Consider the following 21379-nt stretch of genomic DNA (forward strand, 5'->3'; position numbering starts at 1 on the left):
CGGGCATTGCCTGCAGGTCGCTGCAAAGGATGAGGGAATGTTCCACGCAGGACCCTGCAGGGGGCGGCGATGTGGGGATGTTCCATGCAGGTCCCTGCAGGGGGCGGGGAGGGGTCTTGCCTTGATAGGCAGGTGGAGCTGTGGGCGGGCCAGGGGGAGGCGGGTTTTGGATCGTAGCTTGCAGAGGTTGCTAGGGCCCTGGCCGGAGATGGGTTGCGAGGGGAGCCAATGGCCCTACGTGCTTCCATTGACGGACACGAGCGACAGCCAATAGATGGTGCTGAGGCGCGAGTGGGCGGGCCCTGCTCGGGGGGCTCGCGGGAGGGGGCTCGCGCGGTGGCGCTAAAGGCGCCCTGAGGAGGGGGCGGAGCGGGGAGTGTGCCGCGGAGCCGGGCGGGAGGCGCGAGACCGCGCTGCAGGTGAGGGGCCGGGGTGGGCCCGGGGGGCTGTGAGGGGGGGAGTGACCCCCCCACGCCCCGGCTGGGCGCGCGGCTCGCTGCGGGGGGGCCGGCGGGACAAAGACCCTGCGCGCTCGCGGCAGCCAGAGGGGCCGCCCCCCCCCCCGCCAGCCTGGGGGCGTCCCGCGGGGGCTCCGGGCGCGCCGAGCTGGCCATTTCCCCCCTGCCCGGCCAGCGGGGCCGCCCCCGGGGCGAGGCGGCCGAGGAGGCCCCGGGGGGGGGGCGGCGCGTTCGATTCTGTTCCCGCGTTGGGGGGCGGCCAGGGCGCCTCAGCGCTGGGGGGGGGGGGCGGTGCCGCGCGGGGAGCCCGTGAGCCGGCGGGGGGGGGGGGGGCTTTCCCCGCAGTCCCCGAGGGGATGGTCCGAGGCTGGCGCCGGCTCTTTTGTCCTCCGGAGTCGGGCGGGTGGATGCGGCGGCCGCGGAGCCGCTCTGCCCTCCAGCCCCGCTCCGAGGGCGCTGGCCCGGTGCCATTGACTCCCGCGGCCCGTAGCGGGTTTATGACCAATACTGGCCCCCGGGCTCGCCGTCCTCGGGAGCGCCAGGGCTGCACGACGGGTGCCACTCCCTGCCTCCGCTGCTGCTGCTGGGAGCGCTCCCGCTTTAGTCCCCTTTTGTTTAGACTGGAGTAGGGGTGGGATTTTGTGCTAGTCTTCATTGTCTACTTGGACAGCATGCCAGGTGGAGTTCTGCATGGTGAAATGGTGTAATTGTGAATGCGGATTTTAATTTGCCATCCTCCTTAATTGTGTCTAGCAAAACAAACAAACCTACCCCAGTAAAAACAAAAAACAGGACTATGTAGCACTTAAAGACTAACACGATGGTTTATTAGATGATGAGCTTTCGTGGGCCAGACCCACTTCCTCAGATCAAATCTTCCACTATTTGATCCGAAGAAGTGGGTCTGGCCCACGAAAGCTCATCATCTAATAAACCATCTTGTTAGTCTTTAAAGTGCTACATAGTCTGGTGTAGCTAAAACAAAATACAGGACTAACACGGCTACATTTCTATCACCACCCCAGTAAGGCACAGCATAAAATAGCTTGCTTTTGTAAGGCTGTCCTTGTAGTGTCAACCTGGCATTGTCCTGAGTAACTGGGTCACATCTGTGCCTTGAGGATGGAAAATGAAAAATGACCATTAATAGTCTGTACTCTTAATATTTAATACACAGGTTTTGATTCTTTGTATGAACTAGTTCATGTACTGCTTCAGATTCTAGCTCTTAACTAAGATTGTTTATTAGTAATATTATCTCTGTTCATTTAACAAGATAATGGAATTTGCAAACAACTCAATTTTCACTAAAAACAAGCATGGGGGAAACTAGCATGGGAGTTTCAAAGATGACTAGCTTTTTGGACTGGAGGGAAGTGTCTCTGCAAGGACACTGTCAACTCAACTCAGATTTAAATAAAAATATTAACTGGTTAACACACTACAAAGGCAACTTCCCCTGCCTTTGCTATTTGCTTTTACACATCAAAAGCTATGAATGGAACACATTCAGCCTGACTCAGCTTCATTAACATTGGTCCTACAATTGACAGGTAACTAGTTTTGCTGTTATATATACCCTGGATCTATAATTTCCACTCCAGCTCATCTGATGAAATGGGTTACCCATGAAAGTTCACAATACAATATATTTGGTAGTCTCTAAGGTGCCACAGGACTGCTTATTGTTTTAGTAACTTGTAGCTAGCTAGCTGAAGTAAGGAATAAGATGGCACTCCTGAAGTCACCTCTAACTCTTCTTTTCCTCTGGATGGATTTTTCTCTTAGCAGAGAAAATAAAGTCAACTGTTGTTGCTGTAGTCAATTCTTAGGCTGATGATGCAGAATTAAGCCATTCTGTAGTAAATAAAGCAGATTGCTTCACAGCCCTCTGGTGGATTGAATGACCTCATGCTTGCTTTGCATTAGTTGCCTTGAACAATTTATCAAACTGGCATGCTGTAGATGTAGACATTAGTATTGTACTTAAATACTTAACTGAGTGCTCACTTGTGGGTGGATGAGTTGCAAGATTTTCTTCTGAACACATGCTAGAATATAAAATGTGGTGAATGTACAGTTACCTTAAAACAAGATATGTGTAGTGAGAATTCAGATTTCTGTCCCTTTTTTAAGGATAGGAGAAAGCCATTAGGCCCCCTTCTGCTCTCCTGTGCTTAAACATAATCAAACTGTACATTTTGGGAGTTCTTAATCAAATAGATGCAACTGTGCTTGTGGCTTTGCTTGTGGCTGTTGGTCACATTTACTAATCTAATGAATAAAAGTTGTGTACAAACGAAATATTTGAGGCCTTTTGGTATTATCTTCTCTCAACTGTGAGAATTGATAAAATGTAATAAAAAATCAATTATACTTAAACACCATGTCTCATAAAACCAGTGTGTGGGAATATTAAAACATGATAGCACCTACTGTTTACTGCTGGAACTGACAGAAAATAAACTAAGGTAAATCTGATCAGCTTTCAGAAAGAATACAAGCAATGATTATATGGCGTGGTTTTAAAAAATATAAAGTTCTTATCTCTTAAGGAAAATCCTCCTTGTAATTGGTGTTTTTAGTCTCATTTATCTCGTCTCACTACAGTTTTTTTGTTTGTTTGGATGACTTAATGAAAACCAGCAAGTGCTATATAGAACAAATAAGTGGGTGCTTTCTTTTCTCACTACTATTCAGTACTTCCCAACAAACATGTATTAAATCTGGTATTTCCTTTATACTCTTGTTTTTGCACAACAGTGTACATTGTAGGGGTGCTGTAAAGATAATCTTTAAGAGTATTTGTAAAGATTTTCAGATCTACTGGGAAAGGTATTGTACAAGATCTAGTTGTCATCCTTGCTTGGTATACACAGTAGAAGAGACCCTGCACTGTTCCAACCCTATATAAAAGAGTGTTCCTCTACTTCTCTTTACTTCAGTGTGATTTTTAACTTTTATATGCAGCAGTACCTTTTAGACAGGGTGATCTTCAAACTACCTACTTGATAACTAGCCTCAGGACTTTTTTTTAATAGGCCTCGCATCCCTAGTAGGTATCTAACTTAATATGCCAATTAGCCATTTTCATACATTAAATGGTTGGCTTTGAAATGATTGCAAACTGTGCCGGTGACTAACATACCTTTTCTTCATCTAACAAGGTGAATTCGAGTGGACACTTCTGTTTACAATGGCGCTAAGGTCTGGACAGGAAGATCCAGAGAGATATCTTTTTGTGGATAGGGCTGTAATTTACAACCCTGCTACCCAGGCTGACTGGACTGCTAAAAAACTGGTATGGATTCCTTCAGAGCGCCACGGTTTTGAGGCAGCCAGCATCAAGGAGGAAAGAGGAGATGAAGTGTTGGTTGAACTGGCAGAGAATGGAAAGAAAGCAATGGTCAACAAAGATGACATTCAGAAGATGAATCCCCCCAAGTTCTCTAAAGTGGAAGACATGGCGGAATTAACCTGCTTAAATGAAGCCTCTGTACTGCATAATTTGAAGGACCGATACTACTCTGGACTCATCTATGTAAGTATTGGCCATTAAATTATCCTGTATGGGAAATTAATATGGTAGCTAATTTTAAATAAAATTAGATAACTACTTCATTCCTTAAAAAATGAAAAGGAGGAGATGGTTATAGTCTTTGGATTTGATGTTGATAGACCTTTTTCCTGTCTGAGTGCAGAATATTTGGGATAGGGACTCTTAGCTACATTATGTATTGTCTAATGACTCTTAAGTGCTACCACAATAAGAAGAATTTTTGTACTGAAATACTGTTGCAAGCATTCGCTAGCTATAATTAAGGATTACTTAAAGGTAGGATGTCTAATGTTATCTCAGTGTTTTAGCTCATGCTGTTTAGTTAGGCATGTCCAAGGCAAATCCTTTTAACTGACAAAATAGACTGCATCAAATGACTGACTAGTTTGACCTGACTAGATTTTATAATTTAACTTCAACAAAGTGCCACTGTTTAATATAGAGAATGAATGAGCAAATGCATTTCTTTAACTTGGCAAGCTGTTCATTATATAAGGTAATAAAAGGTTATCATATCTTTAAATAATATAGTTGGGAAGGAGTGTGAAAACATAATTTCTTTTTTTAGAATCTTATATCAACTTAGTGAGCCAGGAATTTTGTGCTTAAAATAAACCAATAAAATAAACTAGATGTTTCACTTTCTATTTCCAACTAATTAAGAAGAGAACTTTATCTTCATCTTTCTCTAGAATTAGAAATAGCAAAGCTATTCACGCCTCTTGAGGAAATGAAACAACAGGGTCAATGTTGAATGAAGGTCTGTGGCAGTATAGTGAGAGTGGCTCCTTGCCATATCTCTTCTCTTGCCAAAGGAATTGCAATACAGGCAGTCCCCGGGTTACGTACAAGATAGGGACTGTAGGTTTGTTCTTAAGTTGAATCTGTATGTAAGTCGGAACTGGTGTCCAGATTCAGCCGCCGCTGAAACTGACCAGCGGCTGACTACAGGAAGCCCGAATCAGAGCTGATCTGCCCCGGGCTTCCTGTAGTCAGCGCTGGTCAGTTTCAGCGGCGGCTGACTTGGGGACGGCTGGGGCAGAGCTGCTGGGTTGCTCCAGTAGCGCCACTCCTCGGCACTACTGGACCAACCCGGCAGCACCCAAGCTGCTCTGCCTCAGGTGTCCTGATTCAGCCGCTGCTGAAACTGACCAGCAGCCGCTGAATCAGGACACCTAGGGCAGAGCAGCTGGGGTGTTGCCGGGTTAGTCCAGTAGCTCCCAGACCGGTGCTGTGGGACCAACCAGCAGTGCCCCAGCTGCTCTACCACAGGTGTCCGGAGAAAAGCCTGGTCTGCTGGGGGGGGGGGGGGAGGGCGCACTAGTTGCGCGCCCCCCCCCAGCAGACCAGGGAGACGCGGGCGGCGGACCGAGATGCACTGTGGTCCTGCTGCCCGGGTCCTCCGCGGCTTTGCTCTGCGTCTCTCTTGTCTGCTGGAGACCAGCAGACCAGGGAGACGTGGAGCAAAGTCGCGGGCAGCGGGACAGCCCAGACGCGCCGCGGCTGTCCCGCTGCCGGAGAGAGCAGACCAGGGAGACGGGGAGCAAAGACAGCCGCGGCGCGTCTGGGCTGTCCCGCTGCCCGCGTGCTTCACGGTTTTGCTCAGCGTCTCCCTGGTCAGACTGGGGGCAGACCAGGGAGACGCGGAGCAGCTTTTCTCGCCCCGGAGGGCGCGGGCGGCGGGACCGCGGAGCATCTGGGCATCCCGCCGCTCCCGTCCTCCGGGGCAAGAAAAACCCCGTTCGTAACATAAGTCAGATCTGCGTAACTCGGGGACTGCCTGTAGTCCCTTGCTGAGTCAGAGAATCATTAACATCTAAAACTAGGTTCTTTGTCTTAAAAGAAATGGTAACTTCTGCCTAAATATTTGATTCCATATGGTAAACATTTGTTCCAAAGAATTAAACTCAGTCTTTTCAATTTCTTTGGTGTACATTGAGTAACCTAGCTCTAGGACAGATCATTTACCAACTCCTTAAAGAGGGGTTTTAGTTCTTAGTGCAGTCATTGCTACTATGTGGATATGTTTCTTCTGTATTTAGCAGCTCACTCACATGATTCACTCTTATTAATTTTTAAACTGTCTATACTGAAGGCTTGTGGTGCTTTAGTGAAAGGAAGACTCAAAAGAAAAACACTAGCTCAGTGAAACTTACATTGGAATGCCTCACTAATTTATAACTAAAATTAGATCCTTAAGATTAGGATGAAATAAAACTAACTGTACTCAAGTTTGTGGTAATTAAATGCTTTGTTTATAGTCTCTCTGCAGTATCTTTTAAGTGTCAAAGCAAACTCTTGAGTATTCAGACAGCCAATGTAGATATGAGATCATTTGCAGATGACACTAAACTGCTCAAGATAGTTAAGACTAAAGCAGACTGTGAAGAGCTTCAAAAAGAGCTCCCCAAACTAAGTGATTGGGCAATAAAATGGCAAATGAAATTTAATGTTGATAATAAGTAATGCACATTGGAAAAAATAATCCCAACTATATACATACGGTATGATGAATTTAGATATAACTACTCGAGAGATTTTTTTTGGAGTCATTGTGGATGTTTTCAGAGAACTATCCACTCAAAGTGCAGTGGCAGTCAGAAAAGCAAACAATGTTAGGAATAATTAAAAAAGGGATGGAGAATAAGACAGAAAACATCTTACTACCTCTGTATAAAACCATGGCACACCCACATCTCGAATTTTGCGAACAGGTGTCACCTCATCTCCAAAGATTTATTGGGATTGGCAAAGGTTCAGAAAAGGGCATAAAAATGATTAGGGGTTTTGAACAGGTCCCAGTGAAGAGAGATTTAAAAAAAAAAAACCTGGGACATCTCATCTTAGAGGAGACTAAAGGGGGATATGATGGAGGTCCTATAAAATCATGACTGGTATGCAAAATGTGGATAAGGAAAAATTATTTGCATGTTCCCATACCACTGTGGTCATCAGCTAGGCAATCATGGCTCCTCTAGGAGTCAATTGCCGCAGCCGGGCAGCTGCCCCTCTTAGATCCAGGCCATCTGGAGCACATGCAGCCTTGGCAGCCTCCCTACCTGCAGCACTAGCAAAATGGCTCTGGTGTTTACAGTGAGTTTCCATTAGTAACAGGTAGTTGGTGAAAAGGTTTGGAGAAGATGAGGCCTCAAGAAAGTGGTGGAGTCTTGGGGAAGGGATGTGGTAGATCCTGGCTTGCCCTGACATTTAAAAAGTGATCTTGAGTGTAAAGGCTGGAGACTGCTGCCATAACATAAGAACTAGGAGTTACCAAATGAAATGAATAGGTAGCAGGTTTAAAACAAAAGGAAGGGTTTTTTGTTTTGTTCCCCTCTTCCCCCACACCCACACCCACACGCAGTGCAGGGTTGGCCTGTGGAACTCCTTACCGGAGGAGGCTGTGAAGACCGGGACTTTAAACAGGGTTCAAGAAAGAACTAGATACATTCATGGAGGTTGGGTCTATCAATGGCTATTAGCCAGTATCAGTAGGAATGGTGTCTCTAGCCTCTGTCTGTCAGAGGCTGGAAATGGGTGACGAGAGGGACTGCTTGATGATTCCCCCTGGGGCATCTGGCATTGGCCACTGTCAGAAGACGGGATACTGGGCTAGATGGACCTTTGGTCTGACCTAGTCTAGCTGTTCAGTTTTCATGAACTGCTTATGAGGATAAAGCTGAGAACTTGTCACTTTCTTGTTTAAATAGATGTTATAGTTTTTTTGCATCACTGCAATTGTGTACTAACTTAAAAATAATACTTCTCTATTTAAACCAATTATTAAATGTAATCATATGTAACTTATATGTAATTGCTATACCTATGCATCATCTATATCTAAAATAGGTGCTTTGTTGTGTTTATTCAGTAATCTAACCATTGAGTCTGATTCTAAAATTGGTGTGACATTCCCCAGGGTACATCCTGGGCTGTTGAATAGCAGTGTCCCCTTAAACTCTCTAGCTTAGTGTGTGTTTTACACTGCTTTGCTCTGAACAGCCGCTGCTCCCAGTCCTGCTAATACATAGCCACTCCCAGCTGAGTACATGAATGCTATCCCAGTTGCTCGTGAGCTACATACAAGGCAAATCCTTCAAATTTTTAGTCCCCGCCTTGACTTCAGAAATGTCTCTTCTACTGCACAGTACCCTCCTGGATAGTGCAAGCTCATAGTAAGTCTATCATTGCAACAAAGGAAAATGAATTATGTACCGGCCTTGCTGTCTCAAGTGGCATTTCCCAAACCTTTCAATCCGAACACGTACTGGAATCATAAAACAATAAAATGATTTAAGTAAATACAAGTGCTAAGGCATAAAAGTTAGAGAATTGGTTAAAAAATAAATAAGATAAAAATGCAAGCCAATTTCTAAATTTGAACAAGCTAATAAGATTTAAAGCAATTATCTTTCACCACAAATTGTTAGTTCGCTGGTTGGATTTCCTTTGTCATGGAGTGCCCCTCTCCCCTTCTACAGTTCAGAGTCCTTCAGAAGTTTGATGTCCTGAGAAGAGAGAGGGGTGAAGTGTGTTTGCTGCCCCATTATAACTTAATTTCTTATGCTAGAAACAGCCTTCCTGAGTCATGACATGACACGAGATTTGAAATGTTCATATGGTGCAATGTAAACTTTTTGTTTACTCTTCCATTTCTGAAAAATGGCTGTACAAGTTAGTGATTGCTCTTCAATATTGGTTGGGGTGGTAGGCATTTTTGTTTTAGGTCTACATAGTTTTTTCACATTGTCTTGTCTTTGGAGCATGTTCTAATAATGACACGTTATATAATCTAATGACTTCTCATACAATATTGCTACACGTATTTTATCAGGACAACAAAATTCCGATTGTTTTCAAATGAGATCTCATAAAGCATACTTAATACAAAACTTATAATCTTGTGAATGTGATGACCAATGTTTCCTTGAATTTTTTCCATCCATGCATAGAATAAATTATGTGGATGTGCACCACTAGTAGAAACTTGGTGGCATTTGACTCTTTTCTGAGTGGCCGCTAAAGCGCTCAACTTGCAGCGAACAGTGGTAGTGACTATAATGCTATAGGCTGTCACAACTGGACTTTGGCTTCTAAAGCCTTGATAGCACATAAAATAGAAAGATGCTGATGTAGTAATTTATTTCAATTTGGAGAGAAGAGTTGGGATCAAGATGATACTGTAGCTTAACAGGGTGGACTAGAGGTTCAAATAAAGAAGGGATTCTTGCTTGAGGGATGCTCTGCTTGCTCAAGAACAGTATTTTTGTGCCTAACCTCTTAGGTGAGGTATGAGGCAAATATGAAGTTTTGCTTGAGGAAGAAAACTAACACAACAAATGGTTCTGTAGCACCTTGGACATAACAAAAAATATAGCTTTGTTGGGCACAACTAACTTCTTCTTCTTCACCTGAAAGCTCATGATACTATCAATATTTTTTTTTTTTTTAGTATCCAAGGTGCTACAGAACCATTTGTTGTGTTAGTCTGTAACTACAAAAACTTAACATGGCTACCCTTCTGAGACTGCCTCAAGCAGTGAGTATTTACTGGAATACTGACTGAAAAAGAGCAAATGCTTGTGCTAGGAAGGAGAGGCTCAAGAACTGAACCCTGAAGATCTCCTAGAAATACACTTCTGGTGTAGAGAAAGAGCCAGATTAAATTTCTCATTTCATGCAAGTGCATGGCATGAGATGCTTGTAATTTTAAACAGACACCTTAGTGTGTAATTCATGGAAACTCACAGGAAGCAGGGGATAAAGAGATGCAATTGAAGTGAGTGCATATAACCATCACATTCCTCCATTTGTTTCCTTTAAAAAAATTGTACAAAGGGTTTGGGCCTGTGCTAATAAATAATAGTTTGACAAAAGTAACTACTCGGGGGAGCCAAGATGGTGTGTGAGGTTAAGACTTCAAAAAGTGGCCACTAATCATTAAGGGTTTTCTCTTCTCAGTGGACCATTTGGAAGGTGGAGAATACCATCTGGGTTGATAGAGAACTGTTACCTTTATATCTTCTAAAAACTGAGGAGAAGATATAAAAAGCATGCCTCTGCATTGGGGGGAGGGGGGGAAGAGAGGTTGATCTTGAGAGCAAGAAATTCATTTCAGAAGAGGGGGTTGCTTTCAAGGATGTAAGGTGACCTGCTTTTTCTCTGAGGCCTACCTGTGTTGGATGTCTGTTAGCATAGCTAAGTATGCTAGGAGTGTGTGTGTGTGTGTGTGTGTGTGTGTGTGTGGGGAGGGGGGAATCTAGAAGGCAGCCCCCCAGCTAAAAATGGAGCACTCCGATCAATAGGAAAGAGCAGCAGGAGTTGGATCTCCCTGACCCTGATCTGCTGATTGGCAAACCCTGCACTCTTTCTCCCTCATCTTTGCTTTTTAAATAAATTGTTTGACTACAGACCTTCCTCTGGTATTCCAGTCTTCAGCCTTCAGCAGATCATATAATAATAATCCTATAATTCCAGTCTTCAGCAGATAAATAACTTTGTCCTCTCCTCCCAGACATGATGCTAGCTGCACAGTTTCTTCTGTGGTGTTTGGTTAAAAAGTGGGCATAGCTGAAATGCTAATCTAGCCAGATATGCTAATTCCTCAAGAGCTGGATCTCTATACTCTGTCTTCCCTGTCCATGAAAGTATTACTTACAGGTCCTAGGAGTGAAAGCCTCTTTCATCTTATCCCACTTAAAACAAATAGCACACGTATATAGGGACAAAATTAGAAAGGCCAAGATGTGAAGTTTGATAAAATTTGCTTCAGACATGTAACAAGAGAACATTAGAAGCAAGAGGAGGAACAAAGATAGGGTATGATTGCTACTCAATGGGTACGTCTAGACTATATACCTCTGACAGAGATGTAGATTAGGGACGTCGAAATTGCTAACGAAGCAGGGATTTAAATATCCTGCACTTCATTAGCATAAACATGGCTGCTGCTTTTTTCAAAACAGAGCTTTTTCGGAAAAAAACAAACAAACGCCAAAATGGCAGTCTAGATGGGGATCTGTCGAAAAAATAAACCTCTTTTCGAAAGATCCTGTATTCCTCAAATGAGACTTACAGGATCTTTCAAAAGGGTTTATTTTTGACAGATCCCCATCTAGACAGCTTTTTCGAAAAAATAGCACCGTTTCGGAAAAAAGCAGTGGCCATGTTTATGCTTATGAAGTGCGGGATATTTAAATCCCTGCTTCGTTAGCAATTTCGACGTCCCTAATCTACATCTCTCTGTGGACAGAGAGGTGTAGTCTAGACACAGCCAACGAGTGGAGTAAAAGTAACAGAAAATGTGGAAATGGCAGAAGTGTTTAATGACTTCTTGGTTTTGGTTTTCATCATGAAGGCTGGTGTTGATTGGCATATAACCTGGTGAATGCCAGTGGAAAGTGAGGTAGGATCAGAGGCTAAAATAAGAAAAGAACAAGTTAGACCTCTAATTTGTATAAGTAATTTTTAAGTCACCAGGGCCTGATGAAGTGCATCCTCAAATTCTCAAGGAGCTGACCGAGAAGATACCTGAGCCATTCTCTATTATCTTTGAAAAGTCATGGAATACAGGAGAGATTCTGGAAGATTGGAAAAGGTCACACACAATGCCTGTCTATCAAAAGGAAATTTAAAAACAACATAGGAAATTACAGACCAGTCAACTTAACTTTTGTACCCAGAAAGATAATGGAGCAAATAATTAAGCCGTCAATTTGCAAACCTCTAGAAGATAAAAATGATAGTGCTAAACCAACTTTATACCTTGACAAAGCTTTAAGTAGTCTTGTGCTTAGGGGGAAGCAGTAGAGGTGGTATATCTGGACTGGGATGCACGGAGTGTGGAGTCTGAGGGGGTGTTTTGGTGAAAGAGGGGGTTGTGGTCTCTGGCAGGGGCTTGGGATGAAGGGTCCAGGACAGTTTATGGGTGCAGGAGAGGATTCTGACCTGGGGGAGGAGTGTAGGGTCTGGGATGGAGTTGTGACCTGGAGGAGGTAGGGAGAAAGGATACAGAGGGTTTTGGTGGTGGCCTGGGGCAGATAGTTGGGGGAGAGAGGGGATGGGGTGCCAGAGGCAGGCTCTGGCTTATTTAGGCTGCTCCCAGCTAGCAGCTCTGCGGACTCCCTGTTAATCCTTGTGCAATGAGGTTTATAAGAAGCGCATTTTTTTTTCAAACGTATTTTGAAATACGTTGCTGTCAAAATGTGCAGAATGCTATTTCAGGATAATGGATGTTATCCCTGAAGAGCACCACTGTGTAGACGTATCCTTAGAGTCCACACAGTTCAGATGTTCAAAGCATTCCTCTTCTGGGGTCTCATTAAATCCTATAGTCTTTCAAAATAGAATTCAAACCAGCAATCTTTACAGGCAGGGTGGATTTGATCTAAATCAAAATGATTTAAATTACTGATCAGGAAGACTCTATTAATTGTGGTTTTCTACATGAAAGTGCATTCTTGTTGATTATTTCATTTACCAAAGGTAATTGAAGCAGATATTTATGAAGTCATTGGGAGGTGAACTATCTCCATTTCAACAAGTTAATGATTAGTATTTGGAGGATTTTCTCTCCAGGCTGTGTTAGAAGAACATCACCAAATTGACATTGTTTACATTCAAAAACTCATGTGATTGTTTTGTTAAATTATTAGGTATGCTTTTGAAGAAAAAAAAAATCCAGAATACATAATATTGACACTTAAATTGTTGGTTTTAGTTAAATAAAACAATCTGGTTTTTTGAAATCAGTTTTTTTCACTAAAATAGCTAAATAAAATTTAATCTTTTGTTTAAAAAAATTGATAGACAGGACATAAATTTAAAATATTGGCTTCTGCAGCTAATTGTCATCTTCACTTTCACTTTCCTGTTTGTTCATAATCTGGAAAAGAAAAACATCTCTACTGCTTTTTCAGTTCCCAAACTATATTTCTCAATTTGCCATGAATTAGTCAAGAGAGAAAATATTCCCTTTTTACACTTGCAGAAGGAACTACTGCTGTTAATTGAGATTACTTCAACAGTCTCTGAATCCAAGTTCTTAAATGACTTCCATCAGTTCACTGGTGTGACTTTGTTTAAAACATCATCAACAAATATATATTTCTTGAATGGTTCACCCTTAGCTCTGAAGTTTATTCTAGTTGGCATTATGGAAGGCTGATTACTGGATGTTCATGTTGTGACGTAGCCAGCTCCTCTTCCTCAGCACTTGTGCTACTGAGTATTGAGAATATTGGCTGGAATTGTGCTTGTCCCATTAATTTTTTTTAATGCTTGTAATTTAATATTTGTAGTTCCTTCCAAATTTAAACAGTATCAGCAACAAAACAGTATTTCCCTGCATTTTGTTCAAGGCTACAGAAATAGGCTTCAGGGTACTCAACATGTGTTCAGCATTCCTCTTAAGCCCGATGTTGAGAACTTTGGCTGTGACAGTGCCATCTATTTTCCCCCCACAATTTTGTTAACAAACTGTCATCAGATTTGAGTCCTGTATCAAGAACTGGACTAAACAATCCATTGCTGAGTTTCATTGCACATCTTGTGGGAGTTAGCTTGGTTCTTCCCACTTTTTTTTTAAGAGCAGCTAAAATTTGAAGCTGTTACATGATGATTAAATCATACAGATAACATCCCTACTTGACACTTTTTACAAAGGAGTGTGGCTGCCAATAAAAACATACTAAAATTTTAAGTTGTAACTTTTTCAGTCTCATGATATATCTATGGTAGGGATTCTTTACAAATCTTCCCTACTAGCTCACATGACTCTGGTTTCCATCTTTTTTATCATATTAAACCTGCTGCAAAATTCTACTGTGGTGTTTTGGAAAAAAAAAATTGGCTACAAAAGCTATCATTAGGGCTCTCTCCGGAAACAGTGGCAGTGTGTTTTTGTTTTAAGAGTCTGCAGTATAGAGATCGCTAAAGGGTGAAGAGTTATGCAGTCTCAGCTTTATATATTTGAGAACAACATACAGGGATGAGGATTCTGTAAACTTTGTTGTTGTTTTTCTTAACCCTATGGTACTAAGTTGGTATTTTCTGATACTGACAAGTAGTGCTCCGTCAAAATATGGGCTTTCACATTGAGTAATGAGCTCTATACTTGGTTGCAGATTGCTTAGAAAGTACCTCTTTATTGGCAAGCTAACTGTTTGAAACATAGTGCAGTTTCTAACTCTTCTGTGCCAGGAACCTGGGTGCTACATTTTTAGATAGTTTATTATTTAGTAATTTGGATTTTGATGTACTACTGGCTAAAGCCTTGTGAGCATCTGGAAGCATTCAGGCTTCACAATTAGTGTCTTGAAGGAGACTTTTGTATAACAAACTTCTATCCTAGCTTTGCTTTAATGTTTGTCTCTGCAGCCTTGCCAAGAGAGTACATTCCAGCATTTCTGATTGCCTTTGAATGATACTGCCCACATCCCTTTTCTTGAGCAAAACAGAATTTTATGCTAACCCAAACAAGCGCCTTGTTTTAAAACTGAATGTTAATAATTTGTGATTAAAGTGGAAATGCTTTTACTTTACCAGTAGAACAGAAGACATGCACATACTTTGAACTTATACAGGAGCTTCAGCTCCTGCTAAAAGTCAAGGTTTCATAATTTTCGTTATAACCCCCTATTATCAATGGACTGTAACTGGCTGACATATCTAGTGCATGATCTTTGTGTTACAGTGATTGTTCTGGAAGACTGAACAGATGTTTAATAACCCTTAAAATGGATGGATTAGGGATGAGAAAGTGTAACTTTGTACGTGGTTAACCAATGAGCCTGGGATCATCTGTTAACATTCACGGTTACACAGAGGCTCCCAGTTCTTGATGCCACATCCCTCTGCCTCACTGCCTCTTGATACAGAGGCAGCAGCATGTGAGGGAAGGGATCAGGCAGGAGCCAGCTGTCACCCCGCTTATAACAAGGTAACCACTGAAATTTTCAGTGGTTACTCGGCTACTTAATTACATATATTAACATCCCTAGTATGGATCTGTAGCACGAGTAAGTAACATCACTATAGGTTATCTGAGGCAGGCAGAGTAGGTTTGCCTGCTGTCTAGTCGCTTACATCCCTATGTTGTCAGAAGGACTTTAGTCGACTATCTGATTGACACGTTAGGTCAACTAGTCATTCCCCCCACCCCCTTGCTGCCTCTATCACAAATAGGCAGCGGGGGGAGGAGCGGGGGGAGGAGAAGAGGAAGAAGTGTTGGGGGGTTATGGCTTAAAAGCTGGTTCCCTCCAGCTCCATGGGACGGTGCAGGGGCACAGTGGTGGCGCTTCCTCTTCAAAATGTACAGGAGCCCCAGCAGGGGCTTTTGTGCATTTCAAAGATTGAAATGCGGCATGTAGCCAAGGGTCAGCAGGCAACTCCTCGTTTGGGGGGGGGGGGGTCTTGTACATATCAAAGGCAGTAGGTGCACTAGTCCTTATGAACTAATCAAATAGTCAATGGGATTTCCATTGACTAAGCTATAGTTCGTTTTCCTAGAACACAGATCCAGCTTTCTTGTTAACAGCTTTTTCATGAAAATTACTCAGACAAGGTCCTATCTGTATCCCCACTGTTTACAAAAGGCCGAGTTAAAGTACTCGAATACATATTGTATATGGGTTTTGACCAAAGATCAGATTTTTAGATTCTGTTAAGAAAATCTGTATCTATGGGCTAATCTATTTCTTAATGCTGCTATGTGCCTTTGCTTAATTTAACTGAGCTTGTGGATTGTCAGTTTAACAAGATGCTTCCTAGCAGTGTAATTGCTCCTTCCTTCTTTCCAGAAAATAAGAGTACAGACTTAGAAATTCCAGCACCTCTACTTCATACAATGAAGAGCCCCCCCACAGGAGGGAATGACTTTATTGTTAATTACCTTAACACTTCATTCTAAAGATCTTAAATACTCAAATGAATACTATTCCCTAGCATCAGGGCTGCACTTCTTGAGGACTGCAAGAAACCTTTTCCCCTTCATCTTGAGTGGTGGGGATGGGTTCAGGACAAGTATTCTGTGACTGATTCAATAGCTTTTCCTATATTTATTGCAAGAGAAGCATCTATTGAAACCTTACATCTTTGTGATGACCATCGTCTCTGGGACAAGAGAACAAAGGGCACAACTAATAGATGAAACTATGCATAATGAAAACTTAATACATGTGTGCAGAGATGGGTGTGTGGGTATATTTGAAAACTTACTAGCTGAGCTTAATAGTTGTTACTTCATTTGAGACACAAACTCTGCAGAGAAGATCTGTCAGGAAGCACAGGGATAAACTTTTAATGCACTTTTGGGCATTACAAGATCATCTTCAATAAGTTTTTAACTTTTGCCTGGAGGTTGCACTTTCCTATAGCAGATCAGTAATTGTTGCTCAGCCTCTCCTAGTAGGCATGGTTGAAAGTTTGATTTCCTACTCCATTTTTCCCTTTCTTCTTTCTTTTTGATACCTTTATTTAGTTAATCAAGGAATTCTATTCTTGTAGTTAGCAGAAATCTAGCATGCTTTTCAAATCTCCCATCTTGAGGAGGGGGATGTTAAGCATCTTAGTGAATTTGTGGCCTCCATGACATATTCAGACTTTTTTTTTAATCCATTACTTCATGGTTGCAATGTAAAAACTTTTCAAATGTGAACAAGTAAAAACAACCTGTTGTATTTGCTATAATGCTTCTGAACTGCTGTTGCCTATTAGTTATGTTGGAGTGTCACACTAAACACAGTGGTGACACTTCACTGTCTAAATACAGGTTGCACCTCCCTAAATGGGACTTTCTTGTCGGGCAACATCTGGGGCAGGAGTGGCCATCACCTGAGAGCCCTGCGAAAGGTGAGGCTGGTGGCAGTGGGGCCAGGGCCTCAGTATAGACCAACAGCAGTAATGGGGCTGTAGTAGCGGGGCAACTTGTGTGCCAGCCCAGCAGTGGGATTGTGCTGTGGCAGCCCGAGCGGGACCATGTACTGGCCTGTCTGTGGGGACCAAGCCATGGTAACCTGGCTAGCAGTAAGGTTGGGCCATGGCAGCTCAGCAGGGGATGCACCTTTGGGGCAGCAGCAGGTCGACAGCCTGACTGGGGCCACGTGCCATCTGGCAGCAGGACTGGTGCCGCATCAGCGTGCTGGCAGGGGGTCGGCGCAGCCATGTCTCCCGGCTGCCAGCAGGGCTGAAGAAGCTGGGGATGGGGAAGGGCGGCAGGTTAAGGGGGTCGGAGGCAGAGGACCATCCCTGGTTTGGCAAAACTCCTCATCTAGGATAGCTTTGGTCCAAAGGATGCCAGACCAGTGAAGTCCAACCTGTAGTCAATTGCTAAACGTTCTAGTTGATGGGGTAAGAAAGTGTGCCAGAGTGAAGTCCTCCGGTTGATGCGAATTGAGAGTTGGTGGTGGGAAGGGAATGCAGAAGGGTGAACGGGAGGAGACGGGCAATCATAGGGAAAGGAAGTCCTAGGGCAGGAAGAGAGCAGAAACTGCATTAGTGGTGGCTTGTGGGGAGCAGGTTTTTCTCACTGAGCAATGGAGAATTATAGTAGAGGACTGGATATTCCAGTTATTACATAAAGCCTGTTTTCTCTTTGCAAACCTCCCACCAACATCAGCTGAGGATTTTGTGGAGTTCTGAGCTTGGATCCTCTCCTACAAATATTAATGAAACACTGATTCTAGCTCTGTGCATCAAATGATACTTTTGGTCTGGGGTGCTAGGCAGTTAGCTTTCCCACTTTTATTTTCAGGGAGGAGAGGTCTTAATAACTGGTCCTTGTTATGGATCTGTTAATTTTTACTTAGTTTGATGCAATTTTGAAAGCGGCTACCTAGAGGTGGAGCCTGGAGAAAGGGCTTAAAGGGGGTTGCCCTTTGCTTTTCGTAGCCGAAAGAGCAGCCCATTTCAGGATTACTAGATCATCTTGTAGAAATCGGCAACTAATTCAAAACTTCTTCCTTAACTGAGTAAGTAGACTCTGTACCTGACCAGCTAAATTTTCTTAAGTTTTTTGCATGCTTAATTCAAGAAGCAAGCTGCTTTAATTGTGTGTGTTTATCAAAGGGTAAAATAACTTTAATCTACTTTGATTTGTATCCAAGTTTAGTGAAAAATCAAATTGTCACTTTGTGTTTTCACGTGCGAGTGTACTACTATTTCATGTGCAGAAAAAATTCAGATCTGCTTTAGGCAGGGAGGAGAAATCACATACCCAAGACTTCATCTCTGTCATCACTATACACTTTTTTGGATAACAGTTATTAGATGTCTCAAAGTACAAACCAATATTTCTGAACTAAATAGTATGAGGTGTTGGCTTTATTGAAGTCATGAGTGTTTGACTAGTTCAGAAATGGACCACGATTTGGGAAGAATGAAGCTTCCTGAATTCTGACTTACATTCATATGTGTGCTATTAAATTAAGGTGAAATAGGTAATCAAACTGCTGTTGGTATGGTTTTTTTTTAGACTTATTCTGGACTGTTCTGCGTAGTCATAAATCCCTACAAGAACCTCCCAATTTATTCGGAAAACATCATTGAGATGTACAGAGGGAAGAAACGCCATGAAATGCCACCACACATTTATGCAATATCAGAATCTGCATATAGATGCATGCTGCAAGGTAAGAGTTACTTTTAGTTATAAATAGCTGAAATGGCTTAATTGCTTAATTTTAAGGTCTCTTATTATTGGACAAAAGTTTTGCCTTGTAACAAATGGAGAAATCTTCAAACCTTTTTCTTAAAAGATTTTTTGCAATTTGGAGCCTTCGAGTTCTTGACAGTTTGCTGCTGTGACTAAATTGTAGACTCTGTAATTAGTGGTGAAATGAAATTAAAATGGAAATGGCTTCTTCAGAACTAAGAAGTAATGCTTTTTGGGACATGAGGCTCTAACACACTAGGGCAGTGGTCTCCAACCTTTTTACACCCAAGATCACTCTTTAAATGACAGAACAAGCCAAGATCTACAGCCCTGCCCCTTCCTTGAAGCCCCGCCCCTTCCTTTCTATTCTCCTTCTCTCCATCACTTGCTATCCCCAACCCTTATACTGCTGCTTTTCCCCTTCTCCCCCAATTCTTCTGTAGGAAGAGGTTTTTCCAACATTTGGCCTGTCTAGACCTAAAAAAAGTGGAAGAACAAATGCATCCCTGGATGCAGAAGAGTTTTCTGGGATATCTCCGGAATCCTGAAAAACTCCTGCAGTCTAGCCTTACCCTTGCTGGGTTGAGGCAGGATGTATAGGCTCTGGGGTGGGAATGAGGGATTTCGGGGTGAGATGCAAGCTTTGGGAGGAAATTTGGATGCAGGAGGAGGTGGAAAAGGGGACACTGGGTTGGAGAGGGGGCTTCAGGCTGGGCAGTGTTGGGGTCAGATGTCAGGTTAGGGTACTAAGCAAGCCACAGGCTTGTGGATATGAGGGTGCAGGAATTTGGGTTAGGGTAGGTGAGGGGCTCAGGGCAGGGGGTTCCAGTGTATGATACATTCAGATCGAGGGTCTGGGGAAAGGGGAGTGTGCGAGTGTTATGATGTTGTGGGCAGATGGGGGGCTTGGCCCCAATTGGGGGTTTGTTGGCCAGGCCTCATTTTTAAATAAAATACTATCATAGAACCATAAAGCTGGAAGAGACCTCAGAAAGTCATCAAGTCCAGCCCCCTGTTCTATGTCCAACACAAAAAGATTCTGCATTGTCTTTATTTATGAGAAGGGCAGGGAACCTGTTTTGAGTCAGGGGTCACTGACCCACAGAAAAGTTAGCTTGGGGCCACAAAAGTGAGATGCAAAATAAAAACTCCTCCAAAACCCCCACAAGCCTCACTAATGTGGCCCCAACTGTGTTGGTGGGAGCAGAGGACATGGTATTGGGGAAGGGTGCCAGGGGGTACTGGGATGGGGTGCTGGGTAGGGTGCCAATGGGAGCTGGGGCAGGGGACAAGTGGGTTCCAGGGCAAGGGCCTGGGGCAGAGGACAGGGTGTCAGTGGAGGCAAGGGACAGGGTGCTGGGGGTGGGGACAGGGTGCTGGCGGGGGCAGGGGCCAGGATGCCACTGGGAGCAGAGTGCCGATGGGAATAGGGGGCAGGGTGTTGGTGGGGACAGGGAATCCTCAGCATGTGCCTTTGTTCCTGCTTCTCATTCTTCCCAAAGAATAGCCACTAGATAGGTGAATGCCTCTCAATTTTGACACCGGGCTAGAGCTATCAGCTTGTTTCACTCAGACTCGTTTGGTAAACACATTGCAGTCCGAATTTCAGCGCTTATTTTTCACTTTTCATAGAATGTCACTGCATGCATTTCCAGAGTAGATAAAAATTGTTTTTAAAAATAAAAAATTGGGTTTTAAATCTGATTTTTTTAATTTAAAATTTCAAAACACTAAATTTCTCATTTAAAAATGTTCCAGTTAAATCTAGTCACAAACATGTGACACATACACATAGTCTCATAAGAATGAATTAATGGCTCTATTCTGTCCAGCCAAAATACTAGCTTTTCTAGTGGACTGAGGGTGATGGTGGGGGGAGGGGTTCTGGGTGTGAGATAGGGTACAGGAGCAGGCTTGGGTGGTATTTGCAATGGGGGATGCTTACCTGCAGAACTTTTTGGGGACACAGGTGGTTCCATGCCCCTCACTGTTCCTAGGCACTGCCTTGGCTCTGCCTTCTGCCCCCTTGCTGCTCTGGCTGATTCTAGCCCATGGGAGCAGCAGGGAAAAGCTGCAAGGCAAATGGTTCCCTACACTGCTGTTCTCCTAGCCAGGGGGGAGGGGGAGCGACAGCAAATGGAGCAGCTTCCTCTCCCTGTTATGCAGTGCCAAAGAGGCTGGATCAAGCTCTGGCTCTTCTAACTCTGGCCCATGAGGTTTGGGACTCCCTCTTTGCAGTGGAGAGCTGGTGCTCCAGCCATACAGGCTCCCTGATGCTGGGGCAGGGGAGCCCCGAACCTTATGGGCCAGAGCCAGGCAAGGTTCCATCCCCCTGCTCTAATGTTCGGCTTTGCCTTTCTCGGTCTCCTCCTTCCCAATGTTGATGATTCCAGATTTGATCTATGTTTACAATAATGAAACAATAGAACCAAAAAATGCAGTTGCTGAACAAGATGTAGAAATATTGTCTTTGTTTAGCTGGCCAAAGCTTTTGGAACCCAGAGTTCCACTTGAGATTCAAAGAGATGAGGCGGTTGAAGTAATGTCTTCTGTTGGATAAAGAGAAAAAACTTTAACCTGATGAACTGTAAAAGCTTGTCTTTCACCAACAGAAGTTGGTTTGAGGATTTTACTGTACAGGCAGTCCCCGGGTTACTTACAAGATAGGGACTATAGGTTTGTTCTTAAGTTGAATCTGTATGTAAGTCGGAACTG

The 21379-nt window shown here is 43.4% G+C and overlaps 1 protein-coding gene across 3 annotated transcripts in view; it reads left to right on the forward strand.

Moving 5' to 3' along the window:
• Positions 1-268: 268 nt before the first annotated feature.
• Positions 269-21379, forward strand: part of MYH10 (myosin heavy chain 10) — a 144483-nt gene continuing 123372 nt past the window's right edge. For all 3 annotated transcript variants that reach the window (XM_075903462.2, XM_075903463.2, XM_075903464.2), the window contains exons 1-3: positions 269-419; positions 3626-3999; positions 18485-18641. In XM_075903462.2, the coding sequence (XP_075759577.1) occupies positions 3655-3999; positions 18485-18641 (502 nt within the window). In that variant the 5' untranslated portion in view covers positions 269-419; positions 3626-3654. The remainder of the gene's footprint in view (positions 420-3625; positions 4000-18484; positions 18642-21379) is intronic.

Source organism: Pelodiscus sinensis, chromosome 20 (genome assembly GCF_052426305.1).
Source record: "Pelodiscus sinensis isolate ZL-2025 chromosome 20, ASM5242630v1, whole genome shotgun sequence".
NCBI classification, from domain to species: Eukaryota; Metazoa; Chordata; order Testudines; family Trionychidae; genus Pelodiscus; species Pelodiscus sinensis.